A 13,782-nucleotide genomic window follows, 5' to 3' on the forward strand; every position below is an offset into this window, starting at 1 on the left:
AAAACATTTGTGGACAGGGAAGTCTTAAATGGACATGTTATTTCAAATGGACCTTAGTGGTTGCAAACCTTAGACATGAAATATGAACAAACCATATCCTTCTATAGTGTGTACTTGTCTCAATTAGGAGCACTAAGTCTCATTTCTATCTGCTGTTTCCAGCAGTGGCCTGTCCATTAGGGGCGCACGGGCGCCGCCCCCCCCCCCCCCCCCCCCCCTATCCATGCGTCTGGCCCCCTGATTTATATACAGGGCACCGGACTCATGGATTCCAATGACGGGGGTGTGTTGTGTATTTTTTTGAAGTATGTGATTAGAGCCAGAGGCTCTAATAGGCTTAAAAAAAAAGGGTGGACTCGGGCTGCAGAGCACTGTGCCCCGATCCCACCCAGTTGTGTGACAATAGCGAATAAATATTCACTATAGCCACACTGATCCGGCTAATCAGGAAGCAGGTCTTGAGACACGTCGCCCAATTGGCTGAAAGGACAGGCGATCCTATTGGATAAATAATGATATTTGAAGCGCTTCACAATGTGCATGAAAATGAATATATAAGAATAAATATAAATAGTCAAATAAATCCAGCGGTGAGTAAAAATTCCTATAAAATCCAGCAATCAAAATAGTGTAAAATTATAAAAAATTAGTGACACTAAATGTGTAAAAAATTCAAAAAATCCACATAAAAATAAATATATAGGGATGTATTCAGAAGGTTCAATTATACAGGTGTAGAATCCTGATTGGTATAGAGCTTTTGATCACTAGCAAAGCTGTTTAAAAACACTTGCTTAATTAAGGTGCTCATTGATAGTACCAATGTGTTTTTTGCTTCTATTCACAACCAATGTGAGAATCATAAACAGGCAGATAAGAGAAAAAAACAATCATTGTGCAATAGTTAGGATACCAAGGTACACAGGCAAACTTCAATCCACTCACGTGTGCCTTATAATGATAAGGCATATGCAGGTTTTACTATAGCAGTCAGCCGCCTTAGACAGGAGCAGATTCAGTGCAGTACACTGTGTGATACTGCTGATCTGCACAGAGCGTCCTTGGCTCCTCCCACGCGTTACATCACAGTCACGTGACTTTTTCAAGGATCCTATTGGATGCCTAGGAGGAGCGGGGAGGAGCCGCATGACCGAAGACGGGGAGGAGAGGACACAGGAGGAGAGGAGGGGTGGTTATTTGCGCCCCCCCCCCCCCCCCCCCCCCACAAAAAAACACCAGCTGCCACTGGTTGCTTTGTTTTCGCTATCAACATTATTCACTTCTGGCAAGTTTTCCTGACACCAAGAGACACAGTTTATACATTTAACATTAGAAGTAATAACTCCATACAGTTATAGGAATACATTATTTTTCCATTGTAAATCATGGACGCTACAGAGATGTTTGAAATGTAGTGACTTTTTAAACATTTTTACAAATAAAAACATATTCACCTTTAGGTTGATTCCCTGACAGGTCCACACGTGTGTCTCTGGGTATTCAGACTGATGATCACCACCCTGACCATCCTGTGATGGAAAAAACTTTCTCAAAGGTAAGCACTGGGCTGAAAGCATTCTAGAAAGGCTTGGCTTTTATAAATATGTTTTATGTTTAGTACTAAGAACAACCTTCCTACATTTAAAAATAGGATTTTTCCTACAGCTTACCTCTAAAATCCTTTTTTTGGAGTACGTCACGGGACACAGAGCAGCCATTACTATCTGGGTTATACGCCACCTATTGGTGAATGGACACTGGTAAATCAATCAAACAAGAAGTCCTCCCCTATATAACCCCTCCTTAACAGGAAGTATCTCAGTTTTTTGTAGCAAGCAATAAACTTCCCAGACAAGAGGGGAGGGATCTCTGAGACAGAGCAGCCATTACTGGGACGTACCAAAGCAATGCCCTTGAGGGGAGGGGGAAACCATGGCAGAAACTGCCACTATTACTGTTTGTAATGCGCTGAGACCAAAGGCAGTCTCGTCCGTGTTCTTGACATTCACCTGGTAAAAACCCTGTGGATGTATAAACCAAAGACCAAATAGTGGTCTTGCACACCTGGGCCACTGACACCTGATGGTGGTTGGCCCAAGATGCTCCCCCACCATTCCCTGGCACAGAATCTCTCCCCAGAAAAAAAAAATTATTTTGCCCTTAAAAACCATAGGCATCATTAATAAACTGGCAGATCCACTGCTAAATATTCATCCTGGATGCCGCCTGCCCTTCCTGGGCTCTCCTGGCAGCACAAACTAGGATTCCTGACCTGTGCTGTCAACTCAAGTAGATCCTGAGCTACCTCCTAGAGTATGTAGCGATCTTTCTCCTGCCCACTGTGGTTTAGGAGAAAAATAAAAGGCAAGACACTGTCCTGATTAAAGTGAAAACTAGAATTCACTCTAGGCAATAAAGCCGGATGAGGACGCTACAGCACCTTATCCTGATGCAAAACCAAGAACAGCTCCTTGCATGAAAGGGCCGCTCTGACACTCTACTTAGTAACCAAGGGAGCCATCTTCTGAGATAAGGGACTAACATAGTCTCCCAATTGGTTAAAAAAAAAAATGACCTCTGCAAAGACAGCCAAGAGCGAATCCCAAGGACACCAGAGTGGCCTGACATGTGAGACTACCTACGCTACCAGCTGTATGAATCAAGGAGTGAGAAACAATGGCCTCTGGGGAAAAGATGGATAGGAATGAACTCTAACCCTTAACGTTACCTAAGGCCAGTCTCCTTTCCCCTACTGATTGGAGAAAGAAAATTTCCCACTTGTATATTTCTGTGGGTGCCACTTCCTGGCTCCCCCCAGGCAAAAAATATCTCCAAGTCCTGTAATTGAAGCTCCCTGAAGCTGGCTTCCAGGGCTCAACAGTGCTGAGATACAAGACCATTAGGTCCCGCTGGACTGGGAGTGTCCAAGGAGCGACCCCCACCAGACTCGCTATATCAGTGTACCAAGCCCTCCTGGGCTAATTCGGCTAACACGATTATCAGTGTTACCACCTCCCGGATTCTTCACAAAAGTTGTGGGAGAAGTCGAAACAGAGGGAAAGCATGAAATAAGGGAGAACTGGTCCCTAAGGTTTTACTAGTGCATCTGCCCCTATTGCCGGTGGGACTTTTGTCCGAGACACAACCTGTTCCCACTTGTCGTAGAACTTGGAATCTAGTAGATCCACCTGCAGAGTTCCCCCTGCCATTATTCTATACCTGGAATATGTACTAGCGATAGAGAGCACTTGTACTGAATGTGGTTCACCTTCCTGAGCCGCATGACTCCTGGTGCCACCCTGGTGGTTGATAGATATCTATTATTATTATTATTATTATTCACACCTGCAGGGGCATTTCTGGATTAAACCTACAACTGTTTTGTCCCAACATCCAGAGCAAGGTGTACTGGGCAAAAATCCAAGCTATTGATGGGCAGTATTTTCTGCTGTGGAGACCAAGTCCACTGAACTATAGCCACCTTCAAAACATGTGCAGACATGCATAACTATGTATATTTATGTAAACATGTATCTTTAGCAGTCATTTGTTTTATTAATGGTGCGTTTCAGCAACCGTGCATTTTCAGCCACTGTGCGTTTTAGCTAGTTTGCACGCATACACCTGCTTAACTGCACTTGGCCCCATACTAGTCCTGCAGGATTTGGCCAAGCACATATGCATCCAATGTAGCCTTTATGCTGTTTCAGAACAGCGAAGAAAATAAGCTTCTGCAGACCAAACGCACACTATACTGGAGACTCCTTAACCACTTGCCGACCGTGTCACGCAGATATACTGCGATACAATGGCACTCCTTGACGAAACCCCGTACGGGTACATCCTACCCATTCTCTGCCACCAGAGGGCACGTGTGTGCCTGCTGCACAGCAGGGGACCCAATACGCGTGGCCGGCGGGCACGATCGCCGTCGGCCACGTGCGATTGCGTGCACGAGCGCCAACATGGGGATGTGTGTGTGTGTGTGTGTACACACACAAATCCCTGGGCTGTTAGAGGAGAGGAGCCATATAGTTTCTTCCTTCTAAGTAGGAAAACCAATATGGCTCCTCTCCTAGTCACTCCCATCCCAACACAGCATGCTAAGGGAACACACATTTAACCCCTTGATCGCCCCCTAGTGTTAACCTCTTCCCTGTCAGTGACATTTACACAGTAATCGGAGCATTTTTACAGCACTGGTCTCTGTATAAATGCCAGTGGTCCCAAAAAAGTGTCAAGTCTCTGATTTGTCCATCGCAATGTTGCAGCCCCGCTAAAAATCGCAGATCACTGCCATTACTTGTAAAAAAAAAAATAAAATACTAAAAATGCCATAAATCATTCCCATAGTTTGCAGATGCTATAACTTTTGCGCAAACCAATCAATAAACGCTTATTGCGTGTTTTTTTTTTTTTTTGTTTTTTTTGTTTTTTTCACCAAAAATATGTAGAAGAATATATATTGGCCTAAACTTATGAAGAAATTTTGTTTTTTAAAAACCTTTGGGGATATTTATTAAAGCAAAAAATTATCATTCATTTTTTTTGTTTATAGCGCAAAAAATAAAAACCGCAGAGGTGATCAAATACCACCAAAAGAAAGCTCCTATTTGTTGGGAAAAAAAGGACGCAAATTTCGTCTGGGTACAGCGTCGAACGACTGCGCAATTGTCAGTTAAAGCAACACAATGCCAAATTGTAAAAAAATGCTCTGGTCAGGAAGGGGGTAAAATCATCCGGGCTGAAGCGGTTAAAGTGCACCCATAAATGTATATTTAATTAAATATGCCTTTAAGCAACAAGTTTGCAAGCATGTATATTATGCTGCACCTGCCTTCTGAGCAGTCAAAAACACTTTGAACTGCTATCAGTGCAGGGGTGTATCGCCTTACGGTTGTACAGTCCCCCCAGATTAAGCAGTAAATATGCAGCATATAATCATGACTTGTCTGCCACGCAGTTCTCCCATAGTAAGTACTCACACTTTTAGTATCCATGTGCTGAACCCCTTCGACCACATGGCAACATGGCTGCACTTCCACTTCCTGCCTATATAAAAATAGGCCATACTGAGTGAGCCTGCGCCCTCTAGTGGCTGGAGGAGAAATGGCAACCCACACGACTAAGAAGTACACAGCATGATTAAACGGCACACTGACCACCCACCCCCCGTGGCCACCAGGAGAACAGACAGTCAAATCTATCTTTCTATTTAAAAAATAAAAAACTGCAAAGATGCAGACTTACCATTACTGCTGCAGGACTCTGAACATAACAGGAGTCCAATCTTCACCCATCATGGCGAGCTTTGTCATAAAAGACCTTCAAAGACTGGGGCCCCCCTTAGGGTTGCCACATCATCCCTTTAATCCAGGACACATATTAATTACACAGGTTCTGAGGCTGATTTATTGCAGATAAGGCACTAAGTGAGTTTAATTACCACCTTAATCAGCCACAGAACCTGAGTAATTCATGTGTGTCCTGGATTAAAGGGTTGATGTGGCAACCCTAGACCTCCTTAATTTGGGGTCCACTCCGCTGGACCTTTATAGCACCCTGCAGGAAAACACCTTGGTCAGAACAAATGCTGCACAGGGTTTCATTGTGCATCCATTGTGGATCTTGGGGTGTGCACTAGAGCTGCATGATTCTGGCAAAAATGAGAATCACAATTTTTTTGCTTAGATTTAAAAGATCACGATTCTCTCACGATTCTCGCGATGTAATTTTTTTTTTAGGAGAAAGCGAGATTGATAGAGAGGGGTTGAGAGCGAGCAAGGGGTTGAGAGCGAGCGAGGGGTTGAGAACGATTGCGAGCAATTGATTGATCTCTGATTTAATCTCTCTCTCAATCAATCACTCTAAATTTGAGAGTGATTGATTGCGAGTGATTGAGAGAGAGATTGATTAATTGAGACTTGTCTTCATTGAAAGAGAGAAAGATTAAGCATTTAAATCTATAAAAAAAAATAAAGCAGCTCACGTTTTCTCAGTGCTGCAGTCACGCTTGTCCCCGAGACCTCAGTGTGAAGAAGAAACATTACTTACCCGACCGACCAGTCACATACTTCTTTGCTGAGTGACGTCGGCACGCTGGCTCCGACGGCTTCTCCTCTGCTCCACTCTGCAACAGGGAAACATCCTGGGGACAACAGCAATCGGTGCGGCGCGCGCTTTGCAGCTCACAACATTAAAATTTTTGATGGTGAGAATCGCACAACTCCGGAGTTGCGATCGCAGCGGGCGGAGAATCGCGATAACGATTCTCCGCGATTAATCGTGCAGGTCTAGTGTGTACCTGTTTGTGCTCCTAGTCCTGACAGTATCTGGTCTATTTTAGGGATGAGCTCAGGTGTGTTTGGTTCCTAGTCCGAGTCCACATAAGATATCCCGCCAGGGGAGTGTATACATGCGGTTGCGGGTCCGGGAATGCCTCGGCCCCTTGATTGGCGGTGTGCAGTGCTCACTTTCTGTTGGGATAGCTCAAGTGGATTCAGACTGGCATTCAAACCTACATGAGCGCATCCCTGATCTACAGCAATACTTCAGAATGAGTTGATGTAGGTAAGGTTCATGTGATTATTATGACTGCCAATTGATCGTAGGGATCACAGGTAGTTTACAAACATAAAAAAAAAATTAAAAAGTGTGGCGCTATATATCACATCCACAACAGTGTGTATTACAATGAGTACATATATCAAACGGTGAATACTACCAAAATATGTATGACCATAATATGGATAGTGCCAAATAATTAGTCAGTGTTGATCACATTTAAAGTAAATAAACATAAATACTTAGTTATCAAATGTGCCAGTTATTAGTAGTAACTCGTGCTGGTTCCATGAACCAAACACCAAACACGAAAAAATCATAAAACATAACAGTCCATATTAAGTATATAAAGAAGTGTAGGAAAATAGTGAAGAAAACATCAACAGAGTTCAGTGGGGGTGATGAATGGCCAGATGGTAGAAAGAAACTCCCAAATTCACAGATTGATGGTTACATCAAATCTGGTGAGTGGGTAGAAGGAAGACCATGAATGTGCATAGGTTGTACATCAGTGCCGGGGCCAACACCAGAAGTAGAGGAGGCTTACCGGAAAAAATTGACCTGAAATGGCGTACGCCAGACAAGTCAAAAAGGCTTAATAACCACTGGTTCTGAGACGTGCGTCTTGTCAGATGTCATCAGCAGATGGTGGAAAAAAGGGTAACTGCACGGCTTCCTCACCCATGGACAATCCAGCATAAGTCAAACGTGTAGTTCATATGCCATGCAAGGGGCAAACAAAACTCACGTTTTAAAACACTAATTTATTAAAATAATAAAAACAGACTCACATTTTGGAAGAACGAAACAAAGCTCAAAAAACATCATATAGCGGCGATCGTGAGGGGTCCACCCGACATGTTTCAGCTAAGGAGCCGTCATCACCCCACCCCCGTTTGATATATGTACTCATTGTAATACACACTGTTGTGGATGTGATATATAGCGCCACACTTTTGAATTTTTTTTATATTTTTTTGCCTTGAGTCTATAGGTGTGTTGGCTGCTTTTTCATTTATTCTAAACGTAGCGCTGTACTTAATTTTTATTTTTGTAGTTTACAAACATACCTGCAACAGCATCTGTCACTTTAAGGGGTGTGTGTGTGTGTATATATATGTATGTCTGTGTGTGTGTATGTATATACATATAATGTGTGTGTGTGTGTGTGTGTGTGTGTGTGTGTATACACACACACAATACAACCAAAAGTATTGGGACACCTGCCTTTTCATGTACTTTAATGGCATCCCAGTCTTAGTCTGTATGGTTCAGTATTGAGTTGGCCCACCCTTTGCAGCTATAACAGCTTCAACTCTTCTGGAAAGGCTGTCCACAAGGTTTAGGAGTGTATCTATGGGAATGTTTGACCATTCTTCCAGAAGTGCATTTGTAAGGTCAGGTACTGATGTGGACGAGAAGGCCTGGCTCGCAGTCTCCGCTCTAATTCATCCCAAAGGTGTTGAGGTCAGGACTCTTTGCAGGCCTGTCAAGTTCCTCCACCCCAAACTCACGCATCCATGTCTTTATGGACCTTGCTTTGTGCACTGGTCCAAATCATTTGGTGATTGGATGGGGGGGGGGGTTATGGTGTGGGGTTGTGTTTCAGGGGTTGGCCTTGGTCCCTTGGTTCCAGTGAAGGGAACTCTTAAGGCATCAGCATACCAAGACATTTTGGGCAATTTTCATGCTCCCAGCTTTGTGGGAACAGCTTCCTGTTCCAACATGACTGTGCACCAGTGCACAAAGCAAGGTCCATAAAGACATGGATGAGTGAGTTTGCAGTCCTGACCTCAACTCAATAGAACACCTTTGAAATTATAGTGGAGACTGCGAGCCGGTGTATATAATATACTACGTGCTTGTGTGGTTTACATAATCTCTCTCTCTCTCTCTCTCCTCTCTCTCCTCTCTCTCCTCTCTCTCCTCTCTCTCCTCTCTCTCCTCTCTCTCCTCTCTCTCCTCTCTCTCCTCTCTCCTCTCTCTCTCTCCTCTCTCTCTCTCTCTCTCTCTCCTCTCTCTCTCTCTCTCCTCTCTCTCTCTCTCCTCTCTCTCTCTCTCTCCTCTCTCTCGCTACAATATTTTATAGCAAAGGAATTAAGTAAAAACTCTTGTGTAAAATAGTGCATTTTTCTACTTAGACATGAGAACAGTGACCTGATCTGCCTATTGGATTAGGGTCTGTTTGTATTTTTCTAGGCCACTTTGTGACCCTGGCAGAGCCAGCACAATTGTTCTTTCCCTTGGGACAGCCGTCACCTGCAGCTAAGCTTGGCACCTTTTCTGGCCAAAAATACCAAGCTTATCTTTTTATTCATAAAACTGGCAACAGGTCCTGATTGACAAACAAAATGCTGCCAATCCACTTCCCTTCTGCCCCCATCTTTAAAGACTTAAACATAAAGGGTCATCCAGTGCAAACTTGCATGTTTATGGGATAATTTTGAATTCTAAAGTTTGTCAGCTTGGGTGGTCGGTTCAGCCATGTAATATCTGCAGCTAACTTTAGGGCTATTATCAATGGGGAAAATGGCACTTGGTTCCATGTACATTCTGTTTGCATTGGAGCTTAGTTTGAGACAGTTCTTAATCCATTTGACAATTATTGCCAGGTGGGTTTGACCTCCTTCTGACCTGCAACTAACCTGCATTTGACTTTCCTCCAAGCTGCATTACCTGCTTCAAACTGCTTTTGTATTCTGAGTTATTTTTATTGAGGGAGAAGTAATTCTGACACAAACAAAAGGTTGTTAAATAGATTGTAAATATAATAAGTAGTCCTGAGAGCAACTAGAATGCAATCTGTGTAATATATGCAAGCAGCAAGTAACACACTCCCAATATAAATGTGCAAATAAAACTCAAAACATTAGACCCCTTTCACGCTGAGGCATTTTTCAGGCGCTTTTGGGCTAAAAATAGCACCTGTAAAGCACCTGAAAAACGGCTCCATTGCAGTCTGTGTGAAAGCCCGAGTGCTTTCACACTGAGGTGATGCTCTGGCAGGACGTTAAAAAAACTCCTGCAAGCAGCATCTTTGGAGCGGTGAAGGAGCCATGTATACACCGCTCCTGCCCATTGAAATAAATGGGCAGCGCTGGCAAAGCGGCTGCTAGTGGGGGTTAAAAGTGCCCTGCTAGCGGCTGAAAACCTCCGCAAAAACGACGGTAAAGCGCCGCTAAAAATAGCGGCACTTTACCACCTATGCCCCAGTGTGAAAGCAGCCTAATTGTTTTGAGCATTAAATAGATTGTGCTAACATTAGAGCTGAATGACTCGGGGGAGGATTTTCCGGGAGGTGTTTGTAAAATGGGATGTGATCTGGTATTCCTGGAATATTGGTCAAAGCAGTGGGAAGTGCAGTTTGTTTCCAAATGCAAAATAAGGAAAAAATCCTATTACAGCTTACAATATGGGAGTATGTTTTTGGTCAGAAGTACAGTGGAAAATGCTTTGGGGTGGTTTATTGCAGATGATTGTGCCCTGTCAGTGGAGCAGGCAAATTGAATGGAGTGGTGGTGGTGGGGTTCATTGGAGGAATTACCAGCAGGAGGAAGGAGGTCCTGATTCTTCTATATAAATATTTAGTTATCACTAGAGAGATCTCCAGCAGTTGAGCTAGCAGGAGACAGGAGGTCCTTATTCCCCTATATAGATCTTTAGCTATTACTTGAAGGGATCTCCAGCAGAAGGAAGGAGGTCCAGATTCCTCTATATATGTCTTTAGTTATCACTAGAGGGATCCCTAGCAGGAGAAAGGTGGTTTTGATTCCCCTGTATAGATCTTTAGTCATCACTAAAGGAATCCCCAGCAAGAGGAAAGGAGTCCTGATTCCCAATATAGATCTTTAAATAGATCTTTAGTTATCACTAGAAGAATACCCAGACAGTGGAAAGAGGTCCTAATTTCTCTATATAGATATTCATTTATCACTTGAGGAATTGCCAACAGGAGGAAAGATCTTGATTCCCAAATATAGATCTTAATTTTTCGCTAGAGGGATCCCCAGCAGGAGGAAGGAGGTCCTGATTCCCATATATACTTTTGGTAACTAGTTCTGGAGACCTCCCTTATCAAAAGATATTTGATAAAACAGACAAAACATTTCCATCGCTTGGCAACAAAAGTGAGGGCAGTATAAGGGGCAGTATGAAGCTAAGATCAAGAGCTTGGGGACATGACCTCAAACTAGCAGGAGTTCAAATCTTAGAAAGTATTATTTTACCAAAAGAGTAGTGGATGCTTGGAACAGAATTTCAGTGAATTTAAATATGCTTGGGACAAACGCAAAACAATAGTTGGACAAAAAGGTTAAGTATAAAAAATTTAAAAGGGGCAGACTTGACAGATCACTTGGTCCTTTTCATATTTTACCCTTCTGAATTTCAAGATTCTTAATTAGTTGGTGGTGGGAGGAGGGAACAATTTTTATAATAAGGGAACTGCCTGTAGTTGAGCTTTGAAACATTTGCTACATGTTTAAAGCGGAGCTCCACCCAAAAGGGAATGTTTGGCTTTAGGAAAGCCTGCCTCCCTCTGTCGCAGGTCCCAGAAGATTGCCCGACTATTCAGCAGGCGCAGCACAACTCAAACATGCGCACCTGGCTGCGAAGCCGCAAGCTGTCACAGCCAAGTGCCCACAGTTGAAATTGTGGCAAGGAGAGGAAAGGCAGAGAACTGACAGTCCAGGTGACCACATCACTGGATCCTGGGACAGGCGAGTGTGTGTTTTTATTAAGTCAGCAGCTACAGTTTTTGTAGCTGCTGACTATTAATAAACACAAAATTGACTGGAGCACCTCTTAAATAACTATTGCCTTGCTATACACACATATATATAACCCTCCTTTACTCTTTACAAAATGAAACCAGTTTTGCGTTCAGTCCTACTTTAAAGAGGCGCTCCAGGCTCCCCAAACCCCTCCTCCTGAAAAAATGTAAAATCAGCAGCTACAAATACTGTGGCTGCTGACTTTTAATAGGGCACCCATTTCTTCAATCGGCTATCAGCTGCTGGCGCCTTGCAGCTTCACGCTTCCTACTGTACATGCATGAGGTGCTTTGTGAATAGGACAGCTGCAGGGGAGGGAAGGGGCAGAACTTGCAGCTCAGTTCGCTACAGGGAGCTGAACTGGAAGTGGGAGCGGGTACCTGTCAAAACCAGGTACCTTCGCCCCCCTACCCCCCCAAAGGTTACCAAATGTGGCAGTGAAGGGAGGAGGCAGACCAGAAGAGCTTTCTCTGCTTTAAACATTCCTTACTGTATCAAAAAATTAAAAAGAAAAAAAAAATTATACACTGAATAGATGCAATGTAATACTGGATTCATTCACATTTAATTTTTTTTTGTGTGTATTTTTTACCAAAAACTATTTTGTGATTGTAAGGTTTCCTGTATAGTTGATAAGTCTAGTCTGTATAAATGTACTGTGTATGTGTGATAAAATATATAAATATCCATATATTATGTATGTAGGTGTGCCCACTGACAAAGAAATAATCAGTCTACAATTTTATTGGTAAGTTTACTTTAACAGTGGGAGACACCATAACAAAAAATCCAAAAAAACGAATTTAACCACTTTAGCCCTGGAAGGATTTGCCCCTTAATGAACAGGCCATTTTTTGCGATACGGCACTCCGTCGCTTTAACTGATAATTGCACAGTCGTGCGACGCTGTACCCAAAGAAAATTGACGTCCTTTTTTTTTTTTTTTCCCCACAAGTAGAGCTTTCTTTTTGGTGGTATTTTATCACCTCTGCGGTTTTTTATTTTTAGCGCTATTACCAGAGCGACAATTTTGAAGAAAAATGTATTCATCAGTTTAGGTCGATGTACATATTCTTATACATATTTTTGGTAACAAAAATCACAGTAGGCTTATATTGATTGGTTTTCGCAAAAGTTATTGTGTCTACAAACTATGGGATAGATTTAGGGACTTTTTTTATTTTATTTTTTTTTTGTTTTTGCTAGTAATGGCGGCAATCTGCGATTTTTAGTGGGACTGTGACATTGTGGTGGACAAATCTGACCCCAAATTACACTTTTTGGGGACTAGTGACATTATTACATTAACCACTTCAATACCAGGCACTTAGACACCTTCCTGCCCAGGCCAATTTTCAGCTTTCAGCGCTGTCGCAATTTGAATGACAATTGTCCAGTCATGCCACACTGTACCCAAACAAATTTTTATCATTTTTTTCCCACAAATAGTGCTTTCTTTTGTGGTATTTGATCACCTCTGCAATTTTTATTTTTTGCGCAACAAATAAAAAAAGACAGAAAATTTTGAAAAAAAACAAGTTTGGCTTATTTTTTACATGTGGATGGCCATGGGGGATGTACCTGGCCATCCACATGCTGGGGGCATCCCTGGTGGTCCAGTGTGGGCATCAGAGGGGGGGCTGCGCTGATAAACAATCAGCACAGACCCCCCCCTGTCAGGAGAGCCGCCGATCGGCTCTCCTCTACTCACGTTTGTCAGACGCGAGTGAGGAACGGCTCTTCCTGTCAACATAGTGATCAGCCGTGATTGGACACGGCTGATCACGTGGTAAAGAGCCTCCACCGAGATCAGTGTAGCGGTGTGTCCAGACTGACATACCGCACCACCGATCGCTGCGATGCGCGCCCTCACGGGCGCGCCGCGGCTGTTATCCTGCGGGGCATCATATGACGCCCAGTCAGGATAACTGAACCACCGCCCAGCCGTCATTCTGCTGTAGGCCGGGGCCGGCGCTATAAAAATGCACTGATCAGTGTAAAAATTACATTGGCAGGGAAGGGGTTAACACTAGGGGGCGATCAAGGGGTGAAGTGTGTTCTAACTGTAGGGGGGATGGGCTGCCAGGGACATGACAGAGATCACTGTTGGCAATCACTGGGAACAGTAAATCTGTCATGTCATCTGGCAGAACGGGGAATCACCTTGTTTACATAGGCAGTTCCCTGTTCTGCCTCTCCTTGCCGCGAATTGTCATGGTCAAGAAACCAGTGGTGAGATGATTTGAGCTTTTTGATATGGTGCATTATCCTGCTGGAAGGAGCCATCAGAAGATGGGGACACTGTAGTCATAAAGGGATGGACATAGTCAGCAACCATACTCAGGTAGGCCATGGCTTTTTAAATGACGCTCAATTGGTACTGAGGGGCCCAAAGTGTGCCAAGAAAATATCCCCCACACCATTACACCACCAGCCTGATCCATGC

General features: G+C 43.5%; 1 protein-coding gene across 1 annotated transcript in view; it reads left to right on the plus strand.

The window, feature by feature from the left end:
- The window catches only part of IRAG2 (inositol 1,4,5-triphosphate receptor associated 2), a 209,408-nt gene that overhangs the window by 125,994 nt on the left and 69,632 nt on the right, over positions 1–13,782 (plus strand). Inside the window, exon 19 of the mRNA XM_073623592.1 lies at positions 1,477–1,555. Within this exon, the coding sequence (XP_073479693.1) occupies positions 1,477–1,555 (79 nt within the window). The remainder of the gene's footprint in view (positions 1–1,476; positions 1,556–13,782) is intronic.

The sequence above is a fragment of the Aquarana catesbeiana genome, linkage group LG03, assembly GCF_042186555.1.
Source record: "Aquarana catesbeiana isolate 2022-GZ linkage group LG03, ASM4218655v1, whole genome shotgun sequence".
Lineage (NCBI taxonomy): Eukaryota > Metazoa > Chordata > Amphibia > Anura > Ranidae > Aquarana > Aquarana catesbeiana.